This window comes from Pyrus communis, chromosome 10, assembly GCF_963583255.1.
Source record: "Pyrus communis chromosome 10, drPyrComm1.1, whole genome shotgun sequence".
Lineage (NCBI taxonomy): Eukaryota > Viridiplantae > Streptophyta > Magnoliopsida > Rosales > Rosaceae > Pyrus > Pyrus communis.
Window position 1 is genome coordinate 6,816,040 of NC_084812.1, and position 27,077 is coordinate 6,843,116.

The 27,077-nt window shown below is 37.8% G+C and overlaps 4 protein-coding genes across 4 annotated transcripts; 1 reads left to right on the forward strand and 3 right to left on the reverse strand.

Annotated features, from left to right (window-relative positions):
* Window positions 1–849: 849 nt before the first annotated feature.
* Window positions 850–7,591, reverse strand: LOC137747291 (protein GRIP-like). Its single transcript, XM_068487375.1, has 21 exons — window positions 6,804–7,591; window positions 6,567–6,682; window positions 6,293–6,462; window positions 6,078–6,171; window positions 5,792–5,878; window positions 5,596–5,676; window positions 5,045–5,170; window positions 4,707–4,815; window positions 4,536–4,615; window positions 3,976–4,104; window positions 3,757–3,857; window positions 3,233–3,366; window positions 2,994–3,091; window positions 2,792–2,911; window positions 2,683–2,710; window positions 2,479–2,537; window positions 2,111–2,182; window positions 1,990–2,037; window positions 1,654–1,759; window positions 1,449–1,507; window positions 850–1,323 (listed from the first exon to the last, which is right to left on the reverse strand). Exons 1-21 carry the CDS (start codon window positions 7,207–7,209, stop codon window positions 1,213–1,215), a joined length of 2,334 nt encoding a protein of 777 aa, XP_068343476.1. The 5' UTR covers window positions 7,210–7,591; the 3' UTR covers window positions 850–1,212.
* A 454-nt stretch (window positions 7,592–8,045) lies between these two features.
* On the reverse strand, window positions 8,046–11,449 carry LOC137747190 (serine acetyltransferase 2-like). Its single transcript, XM_068487240.1, has 10 exons — window positions 10,876–11,449; window positions 10,130–10,327; window positions 9,969–10,028; window positions 9,761–9,856; window positions 9,638–9,662; window positions 9,356–9,450; window positions 9,080–9,246; window positions 8,892–8,965; window positions 8,664–8,723; window positions 8,046–8,569 (listed from the first exon to the last, which is right to left on the reverse strand). The coding sequence occupies exons 1-10, from the start codon at window positions 11,137–11,139 to the stop codon at window positions 8,532–8,534; spliced, it is 1,077 nt and encodes a 358-aa protein (XP_068343341.1). The 5' UTR covers window positions 11,140–11,449; the 3' UTR covers window positions 8,046–8,531.
* A 5,512-nt stretch (window positions 11,450–16,961) lies between these two features.
* Window positions 16,962–19,572, forward strand: LOC137748901 (isocitrate dehydrogenase [NAD] regulatory subunit 1, mitochondrial-like). The gene is made up of 4 exons (XM_068489093.1): window positions 16,962–17,597; window positions 18,187–18,426; window positions 18,938–19,016; window positions 19,163–19,572. The coding sequence occupies exons 1-4, from the start codon at window positions 17,073–17,075 to the stop codon at window positions 19,435–19,437; spliced, it is 1,119 nt and encodes a 372-aa protein (XP_068345194.1). The 5' UTR covers window positions 16,962–17,072; the 3' UTR covers window positions 19,438–19,572.
* Window positions 19,573–20,822: 1,250 nt separating this feature from the next.
* LOC137747146 (protein STRICTOSIDINE SYNTHASE-LIKE 7-like) lies at window positions 20,823–26,868 on the reverse strand. The gene is made up of 4 exons (XM_068487175.1): window positions 26,143–26,868; window positions 21,863–22,170; window positions 21,529–21,661; window positions 20,823–21,358 (listed from the first exon to the last, which is right to left on the reverse strand). The coding sequence occupies exons 1-4, from the start codon at window positions 26,593–26,595 to the stop codon at window positions 21,077–21,079; spliced, it is 1,176 nt and encodes a 391-aa protein (XP_068343276.1). The 5' UTR covers window positions 26,596–26,868; the 3' UTR covers window positions 20,823–21,076.
* Window positions 26,869–27,077: the final 209 nt, after the last annotated feature.

Here is a 27,077-nt window from a genome sequence, read left to right on the forward strand (position 1 = left end):
TTAATCTAATATTAAGAACTAGGCAACTCGGACCATTCAAACTAAATTCGACAGTCTCTATTAACTCATTTCGTCGGTCCACCTAACACAAACCATGAGTTCTGATATCTCTTTCATACAAACAAGGAGTCCGGATTTTTGATCCTCCGGAGTCTGGACGGTGAGATCAGAAGGAGATCCAAATTCCGAGTTTAAAAGTAGAAAAACCACGCTGCCCCAGGCAAGGTAAGTTGTTTGCTTGTCGAGTTATGCCTGCTCTTCAATAGTGTTCGGTGGTCTTTCCCTTTGTAACCATTCTTTGGTTTTTTCTTGTTCTCACGTAGCTTTTAATCTTTGGTAACGTTGTTGACTTTCTATCTTTTGCTATGTGAAGAAAAAAATATCTAACACTGGAAAATTGCAAAAATCTTTGAGCAAGTTACGCCGAAAGGCATAGATGTTAATGTTCTATCTCGGATATCGGATATTCTTAGAGTGGGAAAAATGATGCATGACCCACCCGTCGAGCACGGACAAAAGTCGGCCCGAGAGATCTGATGCTGATCTTAATGTCCTGGATGCTCTTCTAGCTCAATTGCCAGTTGTTTAAGAGCGTTTACTTTTGTACAGTATCACAGATGGAGACTGCATATTTATCGTGGACAAGTCCCATCCTCGCGTACCTGCCCCGAACCACCAGATGGTGAAATGGATGGTCACAACTCACAAATTGATTCACAACCATGGAAACAAAAACAAAGAAATGATCACTTGGCTGCTTAAAAACCAATGACATGCAATTGCTGTGTACAAGAGTGCGAACTGAGGAAACAGAAACGACGAGCTGAGCTGAATAATGACACTACCATCTCACTAGCAAAGATCACTCGTAATATCAGATGTCGAGTAAAACCGCACGTTCAAATTTCCGATATCATCTCCAAAATCATGCCTTTGCTTCTGTTACACTCTACAATAAATCAATGGGGAAGGGGGGCTTCCTTCCGGATGGAATAACCCGGCACGGCCAGAAACTGTTCACTCCATCTCTCGCTATCTTTTCACAATGTATATGGTTCTGTCGTACTTTACATTTAACGTTTGCTGTTATAAAAGAATACAAGATATACTACGGCCGCACCTGCACCGCCTCTGAATCTGGAGGCAACCAGTTGTTTAGCTGTCGCAGCTAGTTTCCTTGCAAAGAATTCTCTACAATCGTCATGTCTACGGTTATGAAAATGAGAATCTTGAGAAAAGAGAGACACCGGATCCTGAAGTATCACTAGCAGGGCTAGGAGGAACGTCTGCCGATGTGCGGTATGCTTGCTGACACTTCTGCAACTGCATTAGTATATAAAATGGATAAAATTACAATGCAATTGATAATCTAGTAAAATGACACAGGAACCCTAACAATGCCATAAACAGGTAACTATACGGCATCAAGTAGGAGATCAGAATTTTACCTCATCCGGACTAAATTGAAGAAGCATGGCAACTACAGGTAATAGAGCCTCCACTTCACCTATTTGAATAATAAAAACATTCAGACTTTCCAATGCCACTCGTATGTTCACGTCTCATTAAACGATTGTTTGAATGTAGCAAAAACAAAATTACATAACAAAAAATATGGACTTCGGTTGTTATAAAAACCTTTCATAAAAATACCTGTTTCAAGAAGCTTTAAGATTACATTTTTCAGGTAGGTCATATCTACTCCTTCCCTCTTCTGTGATCTTTCCATGTTCCGAAGCTCAGCCTTCAACATGGATTCCTACATATATGCATGACATTCATCAGATCAATATATATTAAGAAAAGCAAACAAATATGTTTGGTGATACCAGCATTTTCCTTTTGGATATGCTAAATTCATGATAAATTTACTGACTGCCCACATTCTATAAATTTACCAAAATTACAAAAACAATTCCCAAACAACTTGAACTCAACCAAGCCAAAAGAGTAGGGCCAAAAATCTGCAAAAACCAGGCTTCTCGGTACCTGTTGGCTGTGCAGACGATTCTCACGCTCCAGCTCCTCAATTTCCTCCTGAGTTGAAACAATAAACATATATCAGAACTACACTAAAGTAAAGTAGCAATCAAGACGGGGGACTACACACTTGAAGCGCTAAAATGTGCCGTTGGGACTGTGCTAGCTCTTCCTCTCTTTGGGCTTGCTGCCTTGCCAAAATCTGAAATTCATATTACGCCAGCACATGATTATTTGGATCCACAGCACGAAAGGGAGAAAAACAGTTTACAAGTCTTCAATATTAATAACTCATATACCATCAAGTTCATCACAACAAAAAATGAATCACATGGACACTCTAATTTGATCGAGCCCACTTGTCTTAGTTTGTAGAACAAATACAAAATCGCTCGCATGGCAAGCCATGCTAACAAGGTTCAATGAAAAACCCAAGTTCTCCCTAAGAATGTCCCAATATTTTTTCGTGGTAAAAGAAATCAGAAACTATATAATTACCAGAATCTGCTGTTCTGCAGCAGCAGTGCTTATACTTGCTGCGTCCTGTTTATTCATGCCTGAGTACACCAATGTCAAAAAATAAGTTGTTACGTTAGAACTCCACTAACCCCAGAAGGTCAAAACTGCCATAATTCCAGTAATACAGAAACTCTTTATCTAATTGGAACAGATAATAGGAAATTGTACTCAGGATCCATCTACCTGTGTTATAGTTATCATTGCGATCAGCCTGAGGTCATATCAAAAAACACCATCAGAACAGTAAAGTGTAAAGATTAAGATTGGATGTCAGTCGAGAAAAAGAACGTACCCGTGGTCTTGACTCCAATGATTGATGAAGATTCTTATTATCATCCACAAGTCTAGAAATTTCATTGTCCTTCTCCTCAATCATTCTATCAGCAAGATCACGAAATGAACTGTGCTCCTCCTACAAATGGTGAACACAATTAAGAGAGAACAAATACTCACATTGTATCAGGACAAAAATATGAAAGATTATCACAACTTACCTTCAGCTTTTTATACCGTAATTTGAGCTCTTCCAATTCTTTTTTGATATCATCTCCAGAAGATGATTCATTTTGAGCTCTCAGCGTGTCACATCTTACTGAAAAAATGATTATTCCATGAATAACTGCTCTCAAACTTTGAACAATAGGTATTTCCTAGACCAAGGAATAGGATAAGCATAGAAAGTGAAATAAAAGAGAAAAAAATATATGTACGTAGATTAGCATGGAGATATTACCCCGCCAAGTTTCTTCCAAACTATTAAGGTTCGCTTCCCATGCTTCTTTTGCTGATCGGTAATGGGCATTAGCAGATTCAAGCTTTGATTCTAAGCTCTTGATCTGCTGCATGGCATTGTAAAGAGCAGCATCTCTGTAACAAGGAACTGAAAGATCAAGATCACTGCTTAAAACTTCACAGAAGTTTATTACCTAACTCTCTGCAGAATCAAACAACGCTCCATGAAAATTGGAAGGCTTTAAAGCAACAAACAAGGTTCAAAGTTCAAACAACATTGAGGAGGAACAGCCACCATGATTAAAATAATTCTGGTCATGAAAATGGTGAAAAATTGGGTGCAAGTTAAAAACACTGCAATGTTGAAATTGATCGTGTCAGAGCAGTAGTATGGACTCCTGGTTAAGCACACGGTGCTTTATTTACTTACCTTGTAATTATATTGCCTTTTGCATTGGTCTTATTAGGAAATTTTGAAAACAATCCCAAATTTGGCAAGCTCACTGTAGCAGATTATAACTTTACCTTTCTGCTATTTCTTTATCATGGTTCTTTAAAGCCTCCTTAAGATCTTGAAGGGCCTTATTCCTTTCAGCACTCACAAACGATACTTCTTTTTCAGCATCCTACAGAACACAAAATATATATAAATATATGTGTAATTAATAATAATTCTCAGATGAGTGTGTCAGATCAAGATTTTTCTTCATGCTACAAAAATAAAGATTAATTGCAGGAACACACTTTCAGTGCTTCTTCAAGAGCTTTGACTTGTTCTGAGTCTTTAGCTCCAGCTAACTCTGCATCCTTCTTTTGGAGAAGCGCATGAGCACGGCTTTTGTAAGAAGAAAACTCACGTTCAAGGCGGTTGATCTGCAGGAAATAATAGGTCAAACATATGAGGACAGAAGACAGATCAAGAGATATTTAAATGCAAGCAACTTCATTTTCAACAACATATTACAGCAAAATTTGCAGTAAAGTTACGCAACAACATAGCCCCTGAACCAGGGTTGCAAACTATATCCATGTCGGAATGGAAGATTCCAAGAATGCATAAGCATTTAAGTAGCTGCTGTTAGCTCTAAACTAAACGTGTCCCAAACAAACGATGGTTATCCCGCTTCTGTAAATAAGTGTTATTTACTAAAACTATTATTATTACCATCAATCTATTCACTAAGTTTAACCCCATTGAAAATAAAGGAAGATGGGAAAGGATAAAAACATAAACTCTATGCACACTTCGACAGTCATCAAATGTTAATGGAAGAGAGGCGGATTCCAAAAGAGTAAATTCAAACCTCTTCCTTGAGGGCTGCAAGTTCAGCATCCCTCGCATCAAGCTTTTGTGTTTGTGCAGACACCTCTGACTCCAGCTGGCCTGCCCAAGAAGAAAAGTATGTTACACTGATATACATATATACAGACATCTTATCTAAACAGATGAAATTCAGCAAGGAATAGAGATATACTTCTCATTTTGGCTACTTCAATATCAGCACATATCCGGTTGCTCTCAGAAATTTCTAGCTTTGTTTTCAGTGCTTGGGTGGCAGCTTCCCAGCTCTCCTTTTCTTTCTCCTGAAATAATAATAAAAATTTTAGGATATAAAAAATTAGAAGCAGCATATCCCAAAAGGCAGAAGCTATAAAGTAACCGAAGGCAAGGCTGATAGTAAATAAGGAACACATCATGGTCTGCCAATAAGATCTTTTTTTCACAAAAAAAGAAACAAAATTCTTATCCTGGCAGCCATAATGCAATAATCCATCTGCATAAGTTTTTACTTATCCTAAGTTCGAGTAGTACATGTTCATGTTTCAGGTGAGCAAGCTCTCCTTTAACAGTTTCCAACGTGGCTCTAAGCCTTGCTGCCTCACCCGTTGATGCTGCTTCCATTTCTGCAATCTTAGATTCTTTCTCAGCAACTAGCATCTGGAGAATTACATTCGCTAATTAGTCTGATCCCTTTACAATTACAGAAACATGCAGTCAAACTATATAATGATGTAAAACTATTATCCCATATTGATGCAAAGATAAAGGATAAAGAAGCTAGTAATCCACTTCTACTTTATTGTTTCTAAAGCCAACCTTCCAGCTCCTTGTATATCAAGTGGGATTTTATAACATTCGATTATAAAGATAATAATAATAAAGAGCTGCAATTGAAAGGAGTGGAAGACTCGAGCTTGATTTAACGTGTTTATGGTTTTTTTCTAGACACAATCTAAGGTTCAGCATGCTACACTGTTCCTAGAAGACTTGTGAATGAGAAATAGTTTTCAAAAAGAAAGTTCAGACCTATCTATAGAATAAGTTGTCAAAGATGGAGTGAACATTACGATTAAAGCTCTCACCTGCAGTGAAGAAATGGTTTCAGTTGCTTTATTTCTATCAGTCGAAGCTTCAGCAAGCTGGGCTTCGTAACTCTCCAAATTCTGAAAGAAACAGAGACAAAAGGTATTAAAACAAAATTTATGAGTGCATGTAATGGCAGGGACTACAATTATAAACAAAGAGGACTGCTAATTAGGCATACAAATGCAAATACACCTTTTGATGTTTAGCAGAGAGTTCAGCTAATGAAGCTTGCCTTTTTTCTTCAGCAGCCTGCAGCATCCCTCTCATGTCTTCCAACATCTGAGACAAATGCAAGATAGCAATAACATATATATTCTTTTTGGTTTCACATGGACGTTACACTAAGGCCCAAGCACATACGCAAACATCCATAGACGGAAAACAAAAACAAGAGGATAATCGACTTCTTGATCCATCAACCGAATAGTTTTGCAGTCAGAAACTGAACATCCCAAAGGATAAGCACAAACAATCATACCTGCTCCTTATCTGAAACTGTTTGTTGCAATGTCTCAATAGCAATTTCCTTTGGTTGCAACTGGTTCCGCAATTCCTCAAGGTTGTCTCGTAGTCTGAATGTCGGCAGCATAATCACAGTTAAGGTGAAAAAAATAAGAGTAAAAATAGGAACAGTTACGATTTTCTTTAGATATACACGAATTGGTCACGGTTGGAAGTTAACTGAAGATTTACTTGTTGTTTGCACTTCTCAGTTGTTGCCTCTCTGCATCAATTGCTTTCAGTGCGTCATTCGCTTGTTGCCTGGTTCTGTCCAGCTCTTGCTGCAATGCCGTCTGCTGAGACAATGCACGCTCAGCCGCTTCATTTACTTCACGAAATCGAGCCTCGAGATCATCTTTTTCCTGAGGAAAACAAGAAGAAGACAATATCGAACCAACATAGCTTAATTCAAACGGCAGTTAACACAACAAGAAAAAGTTCGATAGAAATAATCGAGATAATTTACCTTTTGAACATCTTGAATCCGTTGCTTGGCTCGTTTGTGAAGCCGGGTGAATTTCGAGTCGAGATCGGAGTACTTCTCTTCCCGCTCTTTTATTTCTTGATCCAACTTCTGTTGAGCTACACAAAACAACAGCAAACAGTTCCAACATATGCAGACTCCGAAAGATAGTGAATTTCGGAAGTAGCTAAATTTTCCAACGGAAACAAGAAATGTACAAATGAAGAAGCACAAACCGACCTTCAGCGAGCTTTACACAGAGCTCTTGAGCTCTGGAATCTGCTTCAAAGTGCGATTCCTGAAGATGCTTCAGAGCCACTTCCGCCGCAGCTCGCGTTTGCTTCTCTTCCAAAAGCTCCACATTCAGCGATTCAATCGTTTGCCGCAGCTGCTTCACCTCCTCCGATTCGCCAACTTCCGGCTCCGGCGGTTGAAGATTCCGAAATCCTTCGAACTGAGACTTGAGGAATTCGTTCTGCAATTTGAGCTCCATGACCGTCTGGACGAGCTGATCGTGAGTGTCGCCGGAGTCCGGGCCGCCATTCTCCTGCGCGAGATCTCCATTGCTGTTGCTTCCGCTCTTCAGCGGTTTCGAATCCACATTCGAATGCTCTTCCATTTGGCCGTCGACCTCCGTCGTCGACATTGTTAAACGCTCCGTTTCAATCCGAGAGAGACAAACGTTTCAGATCCCAACCGAAACAAACAGCGGAGCCAGTTCAGCGAAACCGGCAGTGCTTATATCCGAAGCGATTACTAAACGGTACCGTCTTGGTGGTCGGAGAATTGGAGATCTCTCGGCGCAGGGCGGAGAGTGGAAATGGAGATCGCCGTTGTTGCTCGGCTGGGGGTCCGACTCTAGCCAAGCCAGGCACACAGAGTCGCAAACAGACACAGCGCGGGGCTGATAAACGGTGCCGTATTTGGACGGACTTGCATATGGTAGACTGCTATAGCCTATATCTCTCACGGTGGACCGGGAGGACGTGGCCGATGTCATCGTCGCGAGAGACGTAATAATTTAAGTTGGTAAGGGTGTTTTAGTAATTAAAATGATAACCCAAACTATCCTTGCACCCGAATCGCAATTGGATGTTTTCACTTTCAACCATCAAGCCCAAAGCTCTGAAATTTTCAGGCCCAAATACCAAATTTTTTGTATTCTTAGTAGGGGAGTTAAATTAATAGGAGGTATAAGTAGACACAATGTGTTGTGTCACTCTGACGAACAAGACAAAAGCTCATTTGGAAGTGCTTTTAGAATGACTAAAAGTGTTTTTGACGAAACTAATTTTGGCGCCTTGGAGAATCTGACTCCACGTATAGAAGAACCAAGCAACAAACCACTTGTTGAATTGACGAGGGATGGGAGGGAGAGGTTGGATGCAGTAAGGGAAAATAAACAAGCTGATCAGCCAATTACAAGGGTCGTGGATATTTTCGTGTTTGTGTTGCATGTTTGTTCGGAGTTCTTCAGGAAGATTGCGGTAAATTAATGAGCCATTGTCACATATGGAAAGATTACATTGTTCACCCGCCAACAGGAAAAAATATGACCGACTCAGAACTCCTATCGGTTTCTATTCTTCTGATGCATTCAATACAGTAATGCAGTTCAGTTTGACTACGATAACATAAATAATCGACCCTCAACTACCTTCGACTTCTCCTCATCCGATCAGGGGATTCATTCTTTCTGGATAATCGGTAAGAAACTTGCTGCTGGTTCTCGCTGTTTGTTTTGGTAGAAAAAAAAAAGAAGTTAACCAGGAGCTTAGATTAAAATCCCCAGTACTTTAAACCGCTCGTACAAGAACCTCAGCATCAGCATAGGTAGCAGAAGGGTGAACATGCTAAATGAAATTGTATACTTCAAGCTGATAAAATAAGTCATCTTCCCCTCCGAAGACCACAAACCGCCTTCACGCTAGCAATTTAGGAACGAAGATCTACGCCTAACTACATATTTCAAATGCTCCCATCAATTCTTCCCGAGCTCTGACCCCCTGAAAACAATTACCAGATCTTGAGCGGCAAAGAATTAATAAAGGGAGCAGTTTCTTGAGGGCCTATAAAATGAAAATTATCAGCCACACGAACCAGCAGGTCTTGTATCTCTACGCTGCACAGCTACATGTTCGAAAAATTCTTTGGTAGCATCTGCACATACAAAACAAGAAAATTTGCATGTGAGACATGATAATCATGAATATGTGTTTGCCTTCTAACTTTCTCGCCTTAATCTCAGTATCCTAATTCTAAATAAAACGTATACCACAAACGCTGAATGAGAACAATTATTCATAGCTTCCCAACCATATGACATACCGTGCTTCATTGTTAACGAAGGATCTATTTCGTCTACATATCCAATCACCTTTGCTGGTATTCCCGCCACCATGCTTCAGTACCAGAGAAAGAAATGTCACTTTCATGATTGTAAATGGAGTAAATATTACATATTCAGGAGCATTAGTTACATTACTGTACTGAAAAAAACCGAAATTACATTCTACCTGTGTGAAGGGACATCTTTCAGCACAAGCGAACCAGCAGCCACCATTGCTCCTCGACCTATTTTGATATTCCCAAGTATAGTTGCACTGGCTCCAATCAGTGCACCGTCACCTACTTTTGGATGACGATCACCAATTTCCTTCCCAGTTCCCCCCAAAGTCACACCCTGTTGATAAAAGCAGAATACATAGTTCTTCGTTATCAACAAGTTCTTTTCAGCACAACGCAAACCAACCCATAAACTGAAACAGAAACGAATTATGAAATTGACTTACGTGCATCAGTGAAACTCTGTTTCCTACAACAGCAGTTTCGCCAATAACCACACCAGTACCATGATCCAACAGTATTCCCTCTCCAATTTTTGCAGCTATAGAAAAACCACCAAAGAGAAATTATTATAAAGGTTAGTTTTACTGTCTCCTTTAGATGCAAATTCTACAGACGACAGCCATTTTCGGAAAACAAATCAAGTTTTGTGCTTAAGTTTCAATTACTATATCGTGACAAACTTAACATCATGATGCCTACAGGTTGCAGAGAAGAAATGAGCATACCTGGGTGAATGTCCACTCCAAAGACCTAGGATAAAATGGTTTATAGATTAGGAGGAGAACAGAAAACCGCAAACCTATAAAACAGCTAGTAATGCTCAACAAGGATACCAAAAAGGAAACTACCTCACTAATTCGGCTTTGCAATGCCAAGGCCAATACTTTACGTCCTTGATTCCACAACGAATGAGCTACTCGATGTACTTGCAAAGAATGGTAGCCCTGCAAAAGTAAAAGGCGAAAAAATGATCAGAAATTAGAGTGATGGATGCTTGATTATATCATTCATTTTCATTTTCTTCGACGACATAACTAAAGAGCAAGAGCAGAATACCTTGAGATACAATAGGGCTGAACAATATGACAAGCAGGCCGGATCACGGTCTTTAAATGCCTGATGAAAAAAAATTGTAAAACAATACAACAGAGTTTCCATTAGTTATCCAAACAGAAACATAGTTAACCATAACATTTTTGAAACAAATTTGAAGTTACCTGCACATCTAAGCGAATGGATCGCTGAATATCTTCATCACGCAGCATCACATCATAGAATATATCCATCAGTTGAGTTGCCAAAAGCGTCGGGTTCTGCAGTCTGTTGGCGAGAACAAACCCCAACGCCTGCTCTAAACAATCATGTGCCAAGATGCTGGCATACAAGAAGCTACTCAAAATTGGCTCCTTTTCAGCCTGAAATGTTTAAAATCCAAAAAATCACTAAAAACCCACCAAACAAAACTAAATTTGAAAACAAAATAGTTAATGGGATTCCATTAATAACTTAAAAGCTTCAACCTGTCATGTTTGGGACTGCTTTCAAAAGCTAAAAGCGTTTTTGAATGCGTTTGAAGAAAAAGTTAGAAGTGCTTCAGTCATAGAAACGCTTTCTGAAAAAGCACACGACAAATGCTCATTTAGAAAACACTTCTAATTACTTTTTCGGGAAACACTTGAACCTCAACATGTTTTCAACGAAAGCACTTATGAGCATAAGCATAAGCGCTTACGAGCAGATGTTTTCCTGTTTAGCAGAGAAGTGCCTGAGCATTAGAAATGCTTTCTGAAAAAGCACCTGACATACGCTTATCCAGAAAATACTTCTAATTTGCTTCTTTTTTTCCCGGTAAGTACTTGAATTTCGACGTATTTTCAGTTAAGCACTTCTGAGCAAAAAGTGCTTCCAGAAACAAACTAATTTTCGAGTTTAACTAAAGAAATTGCTTTGCAATTTGTATTACCTCCAACTTGGCCTCTTCCCTTACTGCATCCCAAATCGGGTCGCCAGAAACGGAAGCGGGTCCAACAACGGAGTCGGACGCAGGCTTCGAAATCCCCAATGCATAAACCGGAAAAACCTTCTCCAACCGGTACGCTGTGGACTCGGACCCGAAAAACCCAGGCTCCTCCTCCTCCTCGTCGCGGCGGTCGTCTTCCCGGAGATAGAGGCGGTCGGAGAGCAGTTTGGGGAGAGGGACCCAGCTCTCATCGCTCACGCAAGCCATGAGAGAGATTGAAAGAAAGGACGGCGCTTTCAGGAAGGGATCGAATCCCTCATGGAAAAACAGAGTGGGGGTAGAGAGAGAAAGTGAGGAGAGAGAAAGTGAGGGCGGTGTTTTGTGTGTGTGTGGCGGAAAGTCGTGGCGTGGTCCTCGTGGTGTGATGAAACTGCTGCGTTTTTTTGTTATATTTTTTTGGATATTTTTGGCGTGAAATTGTCGTGGATGGAAACGAAGGGAGGAAGGGAAGATGGAGAAGAAGATTGAGACGCGGAGGGTGCGAGCGTTTCTGATGAATTCTTTGAGAATGGATGGTTCATATCATGTGTGGGTGTGGGTTTTAAATAATGTATGAACTTGTTTTTGAAAAAAAAAAAGTAAATTTATGAATATTAATTTCTTTTTCTTTTGGGTCAAGTGAGAACGTTATTAGGTAAAAAGTTATTTGGTAGGGAAATGAGAGTAGGTGGAGATCGAATCAGCATAAAAGTACATAGGTCTAAATATTTCTTTTAGTGTGATAAAGTGTCATCTGCATATGAATTATTAATTCATAAACGAGAAACTAAATATAAGTACAATATTATAAATAAATAAAAGAAAAAAGAATACCTTGATAAGTTAGTAAGCTATTATCGATTATTTAATATTTCCAGTAAATTAATAGACTTCTTTGATCCCAATACTGTTAATTTATAGAGGTTTAACTGTATATAAGTATGTTGTAGGGCTTATGGGTTGAGTAATGACTTTCCGTAATTTTGTCCATGAGAAATGCTGATGAGACTTTCTCAAGGGTAAGACTCTCGATAACTCTCTGTCATCTTATGTTTTAACATCAATACTCGTGTCAATATTATAAAATATTGTGTTAAAAACATAAGATATTAGAGAGTCTATGAAGAGTTCAACTTGAAAATAGTCATCTTAGACCATCTCCAACCCTTGGCCTAAAACCTAAAATTTTTAGCCCAGAAAATTTAGGTTTTAACCTATAAACAGCTTTTCTGCTCTAACCATTTTGACCTAAAATTTTAGTCCCAAATTATTAAAGAATAAATTTAGGCTAGTTTTTTTTCTTAAAGTAACTTTTTTAAAAGAAAAAAAAAATTATGTAGACTACCCTAATTTAATTTTATGAATATTTTAACCTCAAGATATTTAGATTCTGACAAATACTAAAAAATCACTAACCGACACCATGAAACTCGTTAAACACAATGAAAAAATATGAAACACATAAAAGATTTTTTTTAATTACTTTAGTCATTAGATTTAAATTTGGACCGTTAAATTTTTGTTTTTACCGTTGAATTTCATCAAATTAGATCTTAACCGTTGGATTCAATGAATTTATAAATATAAAACTAAATAAAATATACATATATGGTGGACCAGCCCAACTAATCCTGAGCTAATTCCGGCTTTGTTTTCAGTTTTGGGTTTTTAGGTCCAATTTTAAGCTTGGGTTGGGTTGGATTTGAGGAAAAAATAGAAGGTAAAAAATAGGTTATAAGTCAGGGTTGAAAATGGTATTAGTCTATTCAAGCAAAACCATGTGTATTAACCTTAAAAGAAGGTTTATGTATGATAATTAATTAAGTCAATGTATCTTTCATTGCGTCTGAAATGATTCATGCATAGGAGGATTAAGGTTTCCAAATAAACTAGTTACTATAATTGTTGAGGAATTAAACCATTCACCAGTACATGCGTATATATATGCACACGTCCTATACACGGTATACCTTACCGATCTTGCTCCCATTATTTAATGTGGTTTGATAAATACAAGCCCTTTAAGGAAAAAGATCTTCATTTAAAAAAAAAAATAGGGATTAGTTGTTGGATTTACTTTACATCGAACTTTAATGATCCGAATCGTCTATTTTGTAAGTCTCAATTCACAGGTCATCCTTACAAAAATTCAATTCAATATGAAATTATTTGCTTATTTAACTATCACAATGAAATTTCATTGTTTGCTATAGAACAAATTAGTAAATTTATTTTAACTCAATTAGATGTCTCAAATCTTTCCGAATTGGCTAATATTTTGCAAAGATGATCTAAGAGGTGCAACTTGAAAAATATACTGTTTTGGATCGTTGAAGTTCGATGTAATATGGGTCCACAACTAATCTCCATTTTTAAGGAAAAAAAATGAAAATATCTTCCCTTAAATGCCTCCTTGATAAATATATGCAAACTTTGAAGATTTCATCATTTAGTCATTTAATGAACTAGGGTTTTGATTAAACACCCCTATTCTCTCGTCATGATTAATTAAATGACAAACGATTTTCAATTCGGTATATCTTTTTCAAAAATGAACTTGAAAGATGACCTAAAAAATTAAAAATAAACAATAGTTATTATCTTTATGAGGAAAGGGGAAGGGACAAGGAATGTAGCTTATAGCTTCTCTGGACACTTTAACATAGTTCAATTACAATAATTTAAGAAAGGAAGAGTTTTGAATCCGGAGACGCATGAGTGAAAAACGAACACCATATCTACTAGAATATTAGATCACATACCGAGTTGGATTTGAAGGCATATTGCCAACGAATTTACAGTTGCCCATTAACCACTCAAGCATGGACCTAAGAAGAATCAATTCCAGATTTATTAGTAATCCACGGTCAACTTCCTTTCGCCCTATCCCCAGGGGAAGTCGAATTCCCGCTGCCTCTATTTAGTATTTATTGAGACAATTCATACTAATGTATGCAACTTATCTTTGGTGGAATTTTAGTCAATTTGCTTCTAGCATAAAAGATTTGCCAACTTCAAGTAGGTATCGAAGAGTTGAATTCCACATCTTGACAATGATCTTTCAATATTGTTTTCAACCCAAATTCATGACGCATTTTGTTCAAGAAGTTGCGTTTACTAAGTCCAAATCTCAATAATTTGGATCTTAGGGAATGATGGGCAATGATGGTCCACATCTAATGTATTTAATTTATCATTAATTCTTGCTGAAATTGATTAAGGTGTTCAAACAACTCATACAAGATAGTGATCGTCATGTTGGAGAATAGTCTTTTTATTTTTTTTAAATTAAGGGGTAAATTATGTCACCGATGTAAATGAATAAAACAAACTTGATGAGTGTTGGTGTCTTGGTGACGTGTTTTGGTGACGAGAGGCTTTATCATTTCACTAATTTATTGTGTGATTATATACATATATATATATATATGTATATGTATGTATATATATATTGAGTGGATAATATACTGTTTGAGCATGTGACTAGTATTTATTAGACGTAATAAATATGCATTGCATTGGAAATTCTATTTCTAGTGAAACTGGATTTGATAAATTATTGTAAGAGTGACAACGCTTTCTCGCTGCAAAACACAAGGCGACAAGTTAAGTGAGTGGGACGAGCGAAGTCTCCACAGCTGAGTTACTGAATAAGAGTAGGATTCTTTCCCATTCTATTATCATCTCATTCCTTCCCCTCCTTTCAAACTTTTCATTTTTGTCCTTTTCTCTATATGAAAAAATTCAAAGCAAGATGTTGACGTGACTTAATCCAACTCCTACTGAATAAACACAAGGTAACAAGTTAAATGAGTAGGACGAACGAAGTCTCTGTGACTGTATTATTGAATAGGAGTAGGATTATCTCACGTGATATTATCCTTCTCTTCTTTATTCTCCTCTCACACTTTTCTTTTTTATTTTTTTATATATAAATAGTTCAAAACAAAATGTTAACGGACTTAATTTTACTCTTACCTACTGAATAAGCACTGTAGAAGAGGCACGTGAATTATTAAGGCCGAAAAGCAAAGGCACTAAAGGGAATCAATTGGGACACGGACATTCCCCAATTGTATATGGCCATGTAAACGGCCAGGGACATTCCCCTCTCTCTCTATATATTCATTGTTCAACAGATCATTTGATCTATCAGATGAGAGAGTACTGGTATTTGAATTGAATTCCTCATACGAATATAAAAATACATATGAGCTAATGCATTTCCGACTCACCCACGGAAACTTGTCAGCATCTATAGGCCCAAAAAGTTGAGAGGATTAGATTTTTATATTACGTATAAAATTCAACTCTTCTTCTAATATCGTTTGTATAAATAAACTAAAAAAAACTATATGAGATTAAGAATAGAATTGAATTCGTATTATCTTATCAAATCAAATTTATTAATTATTTCTTATATGGGAGAGGAGCTCCTAGCTTTAATTATTATGAACAAAATTAGATTTTTTAATTCTATTGATTCTTTATTGTTATGGCTTCATAGATTAGAGCGTATGATTGGAGTTAAAATTTCATAGGGAGTTTCTAAAATAATTTTGAAGCCTTCTTAGTTAAAATTTGACTTAAAAATGGAGAACCTACAACCATATAATTCCTAAATATAGAGGCAAAAGGTTTCTAGTGGGTCGAAATTGAAGTCCTCAAAATATCACAACATATAGAGACTTGTCGGATACCTCAAAGAAACCCTCAAATGCAAGGACTATATAAGAACTCAAAAAGTTGACCCCTTGTTGATTTTGAGTGGGAAAAGAATACTGCACAACAACTACTCTTTTTGGTTTTTGAACCCATTTATGTTGGATTCTCATTTTGGATTTTTTCCTGCGGCTTCCTTTTTTTTTTGTTTGAACTGTTGGAAAACCAACGGTAGAGATATCTTTTGGCTCTTATCAAAATGGCTACAAATACAATGCTCGACGAAATGATTTTTTTTTAATAATTTAATTCTTATATTTAGAGATTACACTACAAAGATGTCCTATTGCTGACAATACTTTTTAGGGACTACTCCTTTAAAGTTCCCAAATGAGTCATCAAAGTTAGCAGTGGTAGTTTCTAAATAGAAACTTCTATAGAAGATGCTCTTACTACGTACCTAAGGTGCAGGCAGAGTGTGACTTGTAAAGGTCCAACCAAACTCATCTCTTTTTATACAACATATCATTTTATATAATAAATCATTTTATTATCATATTTAATTATTAGACTCGACCTCAACATTAAAGAGTACCTCGAAAATGAAATTAGACTTTTTTTATTGCAATGTCTTTATGTTTATGGCACTAATGAATAAAGGGCACCCCAAATGATGAACATTCCGAATAAAGGATTAGTCAATACGAATCTCCGCAAAAGTGGCGCCTTTTCCCTCGCCAATTCTCTGCCCCTGCTTTCCCTCCTCGTCGGCCTCCGCTCTCGGTCCAGCCGGCCCCCCGTTCCCGGTCCCACCATCATGAACGGTCCTCACCAATTGTGGCCCACCATCCTCTAACACTTTTCCCATTTTTCTCTATTGAACCAGATTCATTTTGTGAGGATTCTAAAATTTTTTTAAAGATTTGGATTGTTTGTCCTCCTCATTTCATACTCTTTTCATCCCTTCTTATTTCTGCTGTCACGATTAAACCACGTCAATATTTTATATTGATTTTTTTATAGAAATAATAAAACAAAAAGCAATGTGAATATAAAATGTTGACGTGACTTAATCGTGACCACCAAATATAGGAGGAGATGGGAAGGGTATGGGATAGGAGGGCAGACAATCCAAGTCCATTCTTTAATTATGTCTGGTTATCGTAAATCGTACGATCAGTTTTCATTAGTTACTAATTGTATTCAATTTTAAATAAAAATTTTAAAATAATTTCTGACCATACTATATACGATAAACGAACACAATTAAAAAATCTCCAGAATACCACAAGAAAGATCAGAAAAAAAATCAGTTCCCCATTAAATTTAACAAATTAATTTTTAATTAAAAGGTAATTATTCTCCAGAATCTCATAATTCTGTCACTCTCTCTCTCTCTGCTCTTTCTGATTCGGCATAGAGACATCACCACCATCATATCACGACTTCTCAAAACGAACCCCACACCCTCTCCCACCTGGTCCCTCGAAGTCGCCGCCATGGCCCGCAGATCCGTGCAACTCCTCCGCCACCTCCTCCCGAAAGCAACCGCCCCAACCCTCTCCCCCACCTCCAACCCAAGCCGATCCGTAACCTACATGCCCCGCCCCGGAGACGGCGCCCCTCGCGCCGTAACACTAATCCCCGGCGACGGCATCGGTCCTCTCGTCACCAACGCCGTCGAGCAGGTCATGGACGCGATGCATGCGCCAATCTACTTCGAGACCTTCGAGGTCCACGGCGACATGCCGAAGGTTCCGGATGAGGTGATGGAGTCGATCAAGAAGAACAAGGTGTGCTTGAAGGGCGGGCTGGCGACGCCCATGGGCGGCGGCGTGAGCTCTCTCAATTTGCAGCTGAGGAGGGAGCTCGATCTCTACGCCTCCCTCGTCAACTGCTTCAATCTGCCGGGGCTGGTGACGAAGCACGAGAATGTCGATATTGTCGTGATCAGGGAGAATACTGAGGGCGAGTACTCTGGGCTCGAACACGAGGTCGTTCCTGGCGTCGTTGAAAGCCTTAAGGTATCATCAAATCACTGGGATTTTTGCATTTTTGCATTTTTAATTCAATTATATTTTTGGGTTTTGTTGTTATTTGATTTATTGTTTGATTATTTCATTGAATTTTGTCGTTTTCTAGTTTAATTACCTATGTTTAACACTAATTGGGAATGTAATCATGATTAATATATAATGTGAGGCATGTAACTTGACACATGTTTGGCAAATGGTAGTGAGTAAAATTATACTCTCCTGTGACTGATTGTTGGTATTGCACCACCAACCTGTGTGGGCCCCTCCCACATTGTGGAACAATTGGAAAGACTGTTGCTTGACACCATCCTAGCTTAGGATTGTTATCCATCTCCGAAATATATCTTTATGTCAGTGTCTCACTCATCACTTGATATTCAATGTTGTCTCGCGTCATAGTGCTATTATAGGACCTCCTCTCACAATGTGTGCGGAGCCAACATGCGTTCTTGATGGGTTTATTACTATTTGTAAATGCCCTTTAAATTTCTAGCCATTTTGAAGGGATTTTCTTGGTATCCCCTCCATACTGCATAGTCTGGGATATATTCGTCACTTATACTTACTCTTGTGCTAGGTGATCACAAAGTTCTGCTCGGAGCGTATTGCTAGATATGCGTTTGAGTATGCTTACCTAAACAACAGAAAGAAGGTGACTGCTGTGCACAAAGCAAACATTATGAAGCTTGCAGATGGTCTTTTCTTGGAGTCTTGTCGTGAGGTCGCCACAAACTATCCTAGCATTGCGTATAATGAAATCATCGTCGACAACTGCTGCATGCAGCTTGTTTCGAAGCCTGAGCAATTTGATGTCATGGTATGCCAATTACATTCATTCAATTGTTAATCTGTTTTATTTTATGCTGCATATCTATGCTATTATTCACTGGAAAGCAGGGCCTTCAGTTACCGGAGCACTTTTCAGACTCCATGGTGCCTCAGAAATGAGGCATCTGTTGTGAGGTTTAGAAGTTCCGTTGTTATATCATAGACAAAACTACGATTTTGCATGTTACTGCATTCTTTCTGTTAAGTACTTGATTGTAATAAAACATTGTCCCGTGTGGATTATTGTGGGAAAATGATGCCTGTTTTGAATTACAGAAAGTACGGAGTGGGTTTCGCTTTAGAAATGAAGGTGGGAAAATTTAGAGCGAACCACTTCAGGAGGAGTAAAATTAATGTTCATGTGTGAATTTTCTTTCTAATTTTGACAGATTCTTGTTTTTTAACAGATCTTCTAGATTGAAATATCTCGGTTTTGTCTTTGAAATCAAAGAGGCGAGACTGTTTTTTGTGGCTAAAGCGTGCTGATTTTGATTTTGCAGGTGACACCGAATCTTTATGGCAATCTTGTTGCCAATACAGCAGCTGGTCTTGCTGGTGGCACTGGAGTTATGCCAGGAGGTGAGGTCTTCTTTTAAATTGCCTGCCCTAATGACCTCTCAAATTACAGAATTATAGGGAATATAAACCCATCCATATGTTCTGCAATGTTTTGCTTGGTGAGTATCAGGCTATTATCGATGATGGTTGTGGTCTTTTGGTTGCAGGCAATGTTGGGGCTGATCATGCTATTTTCGAGCAAGGCGCTTCAGCAGGAAATGTTGGAAATCAGAGAATAATGGACCTAAAGAAAGCAAACCCAGTGGCCCTCCTTCTCTCCTCCGCCATGATGTTGAGACATCTGCAATTTCCATCATTTTCTGATCGACTAGAAACCGCAGTGAAACGAGTAATATTGGAGGGTAAGTGCAGGACAAAGGACCTTGGAGGACAGAGCACAACCCAAGAGGTTGTTGATGCGGTCATTGCTGCCTTAGATTGACAGAGAAGAGAAGATAAGGTATCCATTCTTCAGCTACTGTTCATCGCCCCATATCATTTTTTTCAATTTGGCACGGAAAGTGTTTACCTGCCATAAATTTTGAAACCTTTTAACATAATTCTTTGATTTCCTCCTCTAAATATTTCACAAGTTTTGTTTCATAATAATTTTGAAAGATAAACACCGATTCTGGTGTTTTTAATACAAAGTTCCGATCTATCGTGTATATGCTCAATCATCTGTGTCCATGCTTGTACTTCCATCTATGCAAATACAATTGCAGTTCTCAGATAACCAACTATATGCGAACTTCTGCCATACACACACAGCTCCAAGGTATGAAAACTGAAAAGGCAACAATAGATACATATTAGTGTTGTGTTGAGACAGGTACTCGCTACGCTGATGGCAGAACCTCCGGCGAATACCTTCCACTAAGACTGTTATCATCGTTGGATACACTGGCGTGCCAACGGTGGTACTGCTTGGACTCGCCTCGGTCTTGTTCAAGCCCCCACCATATTCACATTCATCAGCCTGACAACGATGCAGATACCGCCTTTATCGGCATCTCTTCTTGCGATTTGAATTCATCTCTCGCCTCGCCAGTTCTAGTCATCTGTTCTGATTCATCATTATCTTCTTCTTTAGTGATTCTTTGCTGAGCATTGCTTGGTGAAAGGTGAGCGAGTGCTTAACATTGAATTAGGCAGTGAACTGAGCTCCGGAGGGCAAAAAAGTAAATAAATAAACAACTAAAAAGAAGGGGGAACAATGGGCTCTTCTAGTCATCTTGTTGGGTTCACCGAGATTGGGTACCCAAAAAATTTTAATTGGGCGAAATTTTCGACCATCATAAAGTAACATAGGAAATTTCTCAAGAAAAAATAATTTTACCATATAAAATTTGGTATGATTTAAAATTACAAAGGTGTGGGATAAGGAATTTGAAGTGTATGAATATAATCTCTCGGATGAAAATTACCAAACCCTCTAACCATTACCCAAATCCGGACAAGAAGTGAAAAGGTTGAAATGAAATGTGGCAAAGGTGCCTAGCACTCTCCGCAAAAAAAAAAAAAAGGTTATTTTTTGACACGCGACTAGTATTTGGCACTGAAATTATGCATTGGTTGCAAGAGAATCACTTCTTGTAAAGGCTGTACATTTTAGACGATAACGTTACTGAAGTATGCACTAGTTGCAAGAGAGAATCTCTCCTTGTAAAAGCACAACAATAAAGAATTAGGACTTACACTTGAGTTATAACCATAGGGGACAGACTGTTTGTGCATTTGTACAAGAAATGATTAAGTTCTGCCTGATCGTTTGCCTCATTACATGGCTCCCCGGACAGTCATTTTCGATGACATACCAAAAACCGCACCGGAAAGATTCAACGTTTTATTCTGAGAGAAAAAGCAAAGGCATTGGGCAGCCTCTCTTGAACAAAGTTGTAACAAGTGTCACTGAAAGGTATCTTTTCGTCACCTTATTGCATGTAAGCAAGGCAAATCTACATAAAACCGAACACTACCATTGCATCTTTCGTCTATGCTTAAGTCCCTCTACTGAAGCTACAACACCATTCCATACGTGTTGAAGATTATATCAAGGGACTGGGAGTCTGGGAATTAGCTCATGTGGTGGCATGTGCAGGAAGTCGATCCAGATCGAGGCGGATAATGTAGGGATAGACGACGGAACCACAGTAGAGGTACTTTCCAATCTTGATCCCACTTGTAATGAGAAACAACTCAGGATCAGAGTAATGAGCAATCGGCTCCCCATCCAAATTCACAACAAATACGCCAGCGTTCTTCTCCAAATGTGGCCAGCCTCCTGCATACCGCTTCACGATCGCTAGGACTTTCCGAATAAATGGATATCGAAATGCTAGATCCCAGTATGGTTTAACATCCTGCCAATTTGTCATAGAAAAATGTCAAGAATAAAATGCGTCCAAGAATTTGTGGTCGAAATTTACAGACCGGGATTTGTCTAGCAATAAAACATTTACTCGAATGATACTCTATTCATTACTAACAGATTGATGTGATTCTTCAAAAAATAAAGAAGAAGAAATCTTACCGTGGCCAGTGCAATCCAGTAGTGGCCTTCTCCATCATATCTGATATTATCAGGCGTGCCCGGTAACTGGTCGATAAAGTTTTCTACACTCCCTTTTTTACTGCCTTGCAGGTAATATTTCCTACACCTTCTCCTGCAATATTAACCACGTAGCATAGTCTAAAACTTTGTCACATACACTTAAACAGAAAACAACGTGATTTCCGCACTCCCCTTTTCTCGCCCTGCACTTTTCATTCTTTCTTTTAGCTATAGATTGAATATACATGAAAGCATAAAACGTTTGAGAATGTGAGAATCACTACCGATAAAAAGCGTAAGTCTGAAAACATACATGACAGTTTCGCAGAAGATGACATAGTTTTGATCTGGAGAGACTGCAACTCCATTAGCAAAGTACAGGTTGCGAACGAGCACTTTGGTCTCTTTGGTCATCGGATTGTAGCTCAGAAATCTACCGTAGGGTCTACCTTCCAAAATGTCCAACATGAACTCATCCAAGCTGTATTTGTATGAAGCATCTGTGAAATAAATCATACCATCTTTTGCTACATCTACACAATCTGTCAGCTTGAATTTTACACCCTCGGCCTCATCTGTCAGCAGTTCGATTATTCCCTCCTCACTTATCTTCAGTAGCCCCTGATAAAAACCCAAAAAAAAAAGAAGTTAACGTTTGTTGATGGAAAATGATTTTCGAACTCTTTTTGTCCTCTCACTACTTTTCCTTTGTAACTCTTCGATTGAATCAATAAAAATAGAAGAAAAAAAAAAATCAAGGAACGAAAATAAGATGAGGGGTTCAAGTGAAAACAAGCATGAAAATCACTACATTTGGTATAACATGTACCCAAGAAATACAAACTTATCATCAAAGTTTCACAAATTCAATTACATTTCTTAACTGAGTGTGTTATTTAACTTATTTTGTGATTCAACAGCAGCTTATACTAAGTGCAAGCATTATCTCTTTACGTACACGCTCTAAATTCCTATGTAGGACTTCCAAACTTCGATATCACGTTGGTAATTTGTTGATGAGAATAATAATACGTTATCTATGATGTATCAATAGCCTGCTTCTTTAATAAAGAACAAATGTCCGCTTTATAGCTCGCCTAACTATACTCTCTAGTTCATGAAATTTCAACTATTCATCCAATCATGACTTATGTTTTCTTTAAAAATATTTTTGACAGAATTCAAATGTTAGCACCTGTTAGGTTTCTCATAGTATTGGACAGTTCATTGATGTATAATGATGCACTTACATATACAAATTTGGGACTTGGTATTTACAACAGAATCCAAAGTTCAAAGAACATACAACGAACCTACCCTAATACATAGTAGAAACCTAACCGTTGCATCAATGAACTATCCAATTATAGCTTTTCTACATCAAACTTTTTCTAATATTAGGTAAGAGGTACTTATCTACTCGGGTTATATCTAGTAAGTCATACCACGTGTATTTACAAAACAAAGTTTTCCTTCTATCCAATGTTCTAAATACATACTGTGTGAGTCTGTGAGAGCCGTATATTAAATCAATATTTAGGTTACCGGTTCATGTCACCGTCTATTATGATGTTGTACATCAAATATCACTATACAAAGTGAAGAAACAATAAAAAAATACTCTTCATTTATATCATGATACATGACATACCGATGTTAAGGCAAAGATGGCCATGTCAAATCTTGGTTAGGCCATCTCCAACCAAGCCGGTCAAAGGGCGATAGGTCAAAACATAACCCGTTTTGACACAAAACCCATCTTTAATGGAGGGCAAGGCAAAAAGAAGAATTGGGACCCACCAGGCCAAAATATAGCCAAATTGTCAGAGGGCTGAGCAAACATAGCCAGCCAGCCAGCCCTGAAAGTTAGGCCCAACTGTGCTTGCTAGCTGATGTCATGTAGCATTGTTTTTTTTAAGACGAAATTTAAAATTCTAATTTTTTCCTATAAATATCTAAGTCATTTTTATACTAATTCTCACATCATTTTCACCATTCCATACTATCTTACCTCATTCTAATGTTTAAGTTGTTTACATGCAAGTAAAATTAAATATTTAATAACATAAAACTTAAAAACAACATTTAGCGACAAGTGACCCTCTAAATATGTCCAAAGACTTTATTTTAGAGTTAATCTCAATTTACTATCCTAAAATTTTTTGATTTTCAACATTTGGTACATGAAATTTTTTTTGTCCTAGTCTAGTACCTAAAGTCATAATTCTGGGACACTTTCATATATTCGTTAAGTTTTCCGTGAGAACCTCCGTTAACTGTTGCCCACATAGACAATGACTGAGTGCCACATGTTAATATGGGTCCACGTGAAAATTAAAAAAAAATTAAAAAATTGAAATTTTTTTCTTCTACCCACCCGTTTCGTACCTCACTCTCCCTACCGAAGATGATCTCTTTCCCTCCCCACCCCTCCCTCCCATCTCTCCTCTGCAACCCGCACCACCCTACCTTCCATTTCTCATATGCAACCCACACCCACCTTCCCTTCTCTCCTCTGCAACATGCACCCACCCTCCCTTCTCTCCTCTATAATCGCACCCACCCTTCCCGCACACCCAACCCAACAAAATGTCGAGGAGAGAAAAGAACAGAAGCACCAAGGCAAGGTAGCCACCAGGTGTCGATGCCGCTGTCGGAGTCCAATGACGTGGCGACGAAGGCTAGGAATGCTTAAGAATCGTTTAGGAATTGCGAATTTATCCAAATTAAGTATTTGGGGCAACAAGATTTTTGATATATTTTAGAAATTGGAAGGAGGGAGGGGGCAGTGAGGTAGGAAATGGGTGGATAGAAAAAGAAAGTTTTTTTTTTCTTTCAATTTTAAATTTTCATGTGAACTCATATTGACACGTGACACTTAGTCATTGTTCACGTGAGCGCTACGTCATCAATTAACAGAGGTTCTGACGAAAAATTTAACCGATGTATGAAAGTATCACAGAATTATGACTTTAGGTACCAGATTGGGACGAAAAAAACTTCAAGTCCAAATGTTGAAAATCAATAAACATCAAGATAGTAAACTAAAACTAATCTTCTATTTTAATATAGTAGTTTAATTCAATTAACTGATAAAATTAAAGAACAAATTTCAAATAATAAATTGTTGAGGGGGGCTAAAAAAATAGCACTCTTCAGTTGTAGATTGAATATAAATATGGCCTAATAGTGTTTATTAAAAAATAATTTCTTAGGCCATCTCTAACCGATGGCTTATTTTAGCCCTATGGCCCTCCAAGATATTAACATCTTAATGAACAGTACAAGACCATATTTGCCTCCATCTCCAACCGAGGGCCAAAGGGTCATAGGGCTCGTTTTAGCCCTGTCACAAAAAATAGTCTCCAACCTAGGGCTAAAGGGTCGTAGGGCCAAACATAATTTATTATTTAAAAACTACCATTTGAATTCAAATCCAACGGTGGAAGATCATCAGCGAACCTACAAGAGGGTGGAGTCGAGAAAATTTGGATTCCATCATGATGTCTTGCATCATATTACACAATATGATAGTGGAGGATGAGCGAGATGAGTATATTGATAGAGAGTTCAATGCAACCAAGAAGATCCAAATAGGTCAAGAAGGGCTCGTGCAAAAATATATGATGGGTCTAATTTGCCATTCAATTCAAGAACTAGTAGTATCTCTATAAATGAGTACATGAGGAGCTATAGAATGATACGTTCTCGTGCCACAAACAAGTACCTACAATAGGATCTTGTTGCACATCTTTGGGCCAAAAGAAGCATGGTGTAGGTGTTTATGTTTTATGTTGTTAAATGTTTTTAAAAATGTTGTTTAAGTTTCATGTTGTTAAATGTTTTTTTTATGTTGGTTAATGTTATTTAATGTTCTTTCATATTGTTTAATGTTATTTCATGTTACTTAATTTAATTTAATGTTGTATAATGGTTTAGGAAGTTATATAAAGAATTTAAAAAAAATATATGAAACAAATTTTGTAAAATAGAAATTATAGGAAAAAAATAGAATTAAAAAAAATGAAACAAATTTTGTAAAATAGAAGTTATAGGGAAAAAATAGAATTAAAAAAAATGAAACAAATTTTGTGAAATAGAATTATAGGAAAAAAATGAAATTTAAAAAAAAAATATGAAACAAATTTTGTAAAATATAAGTTATTGGGGAAAAAATTAAAAATATGAAACAAATTTTGTGAAATAGAAGTTATAGCAAAAAATAGAAGTTATAAGAAAAAAATATGAAACAAATTTTGTAAATAAAAAAAAAAAATTGTAAAAAAAAAATTTAAAAATAATGGTAGCAGTTGGATTCAAATTTTTCTTTAAACAATCATGTCAGTTATAACTGACAGAAATATATTTATATTACATATACTCCTATCGGTTATATCTGACAAAATTTTTTTAATCTTCTGACCAGCCCTTTGGCTCTTTTAAATTCTATAAGGCCCACAAGTCTTCTGGCCTAGTCTTCTGTTTACATATCCATGTGTACGTGAAAATTGACAACATAAACATTCGAACAAAATCAGAGTACTTTATTGCTGACCACAAAAAAATGTGCTTGTGAATTAGGATCAGGCTGACCTTTTCTGTGTCAGCCACGTAAACCTCCTTGTCATCGCCGTGAGCAAGTCCGAGCGGTCTCCCGCCAGTGAAAACCCAGTTCTCCACCACCGAGTCAGCAGCCGAATCGTTCAGCGTGACTCGCTTAACCCACCCGTCAGCACATCCGGTATAAATAAGTCCCGACTTCGGATCGTAAGCCACGTCTTCTGGTGCCACTAAAGCCCCGGCACCCACAAACTCCGACCCTTTGAGAATATGAGCATTACGCTTCGGAGCAGCTGCGACTGGTTGAGTCAACTCGTGAAGCGGCAGAGGAGCTGGGTTGAGCGTGTCGAGTTGGTGAATGAGTAGCGCTATTGCTACTGGAGCTAGTACCGAGAAGATGAGAAGAGTTGAATGCCATGAAGGAGTTTTTCTTGTGGGAGTGGGATGAGTGTCGCCGGAGGCTTGGGCTGGGGAAGTGGAGTGCATTGCTCAGTGACTCAGTGAGGTTTGGTAACTCGGTCTAGAAGGATCTATCTATCTATCAGAGCACGTAGGTATATATATAATTGCGATTTTCTTTTTGAGTAACTAGTTTCAGGCAACTAGTCTCGACGCATATTTTATTATTTTTATTTTGATCAAATGATAATTTTATTAAATTAAATGTTAAATTAGTCAACGATTAAATTTAAACCCTCGACAAGAGCTCAATACATTTTTATCTCTATGGTAAAACGTCACTTTCGTCAAATATTTCATTATTGGATTTCAGACTTTTTAAGTACTTAGTTACGTGTACGTCTCGAATACATATTCAATCTTACTTTATCAAATATCTTAAATTGATTGACTAGGATCGCAGCCTGCAAGACAAATTCAACAGTTAGATATGAGTTGATTGGGATTGCCATATATAGTAACCATAATTTTTCAAAGCAATTTATACGAATTTTAGTTTAATACTAGCA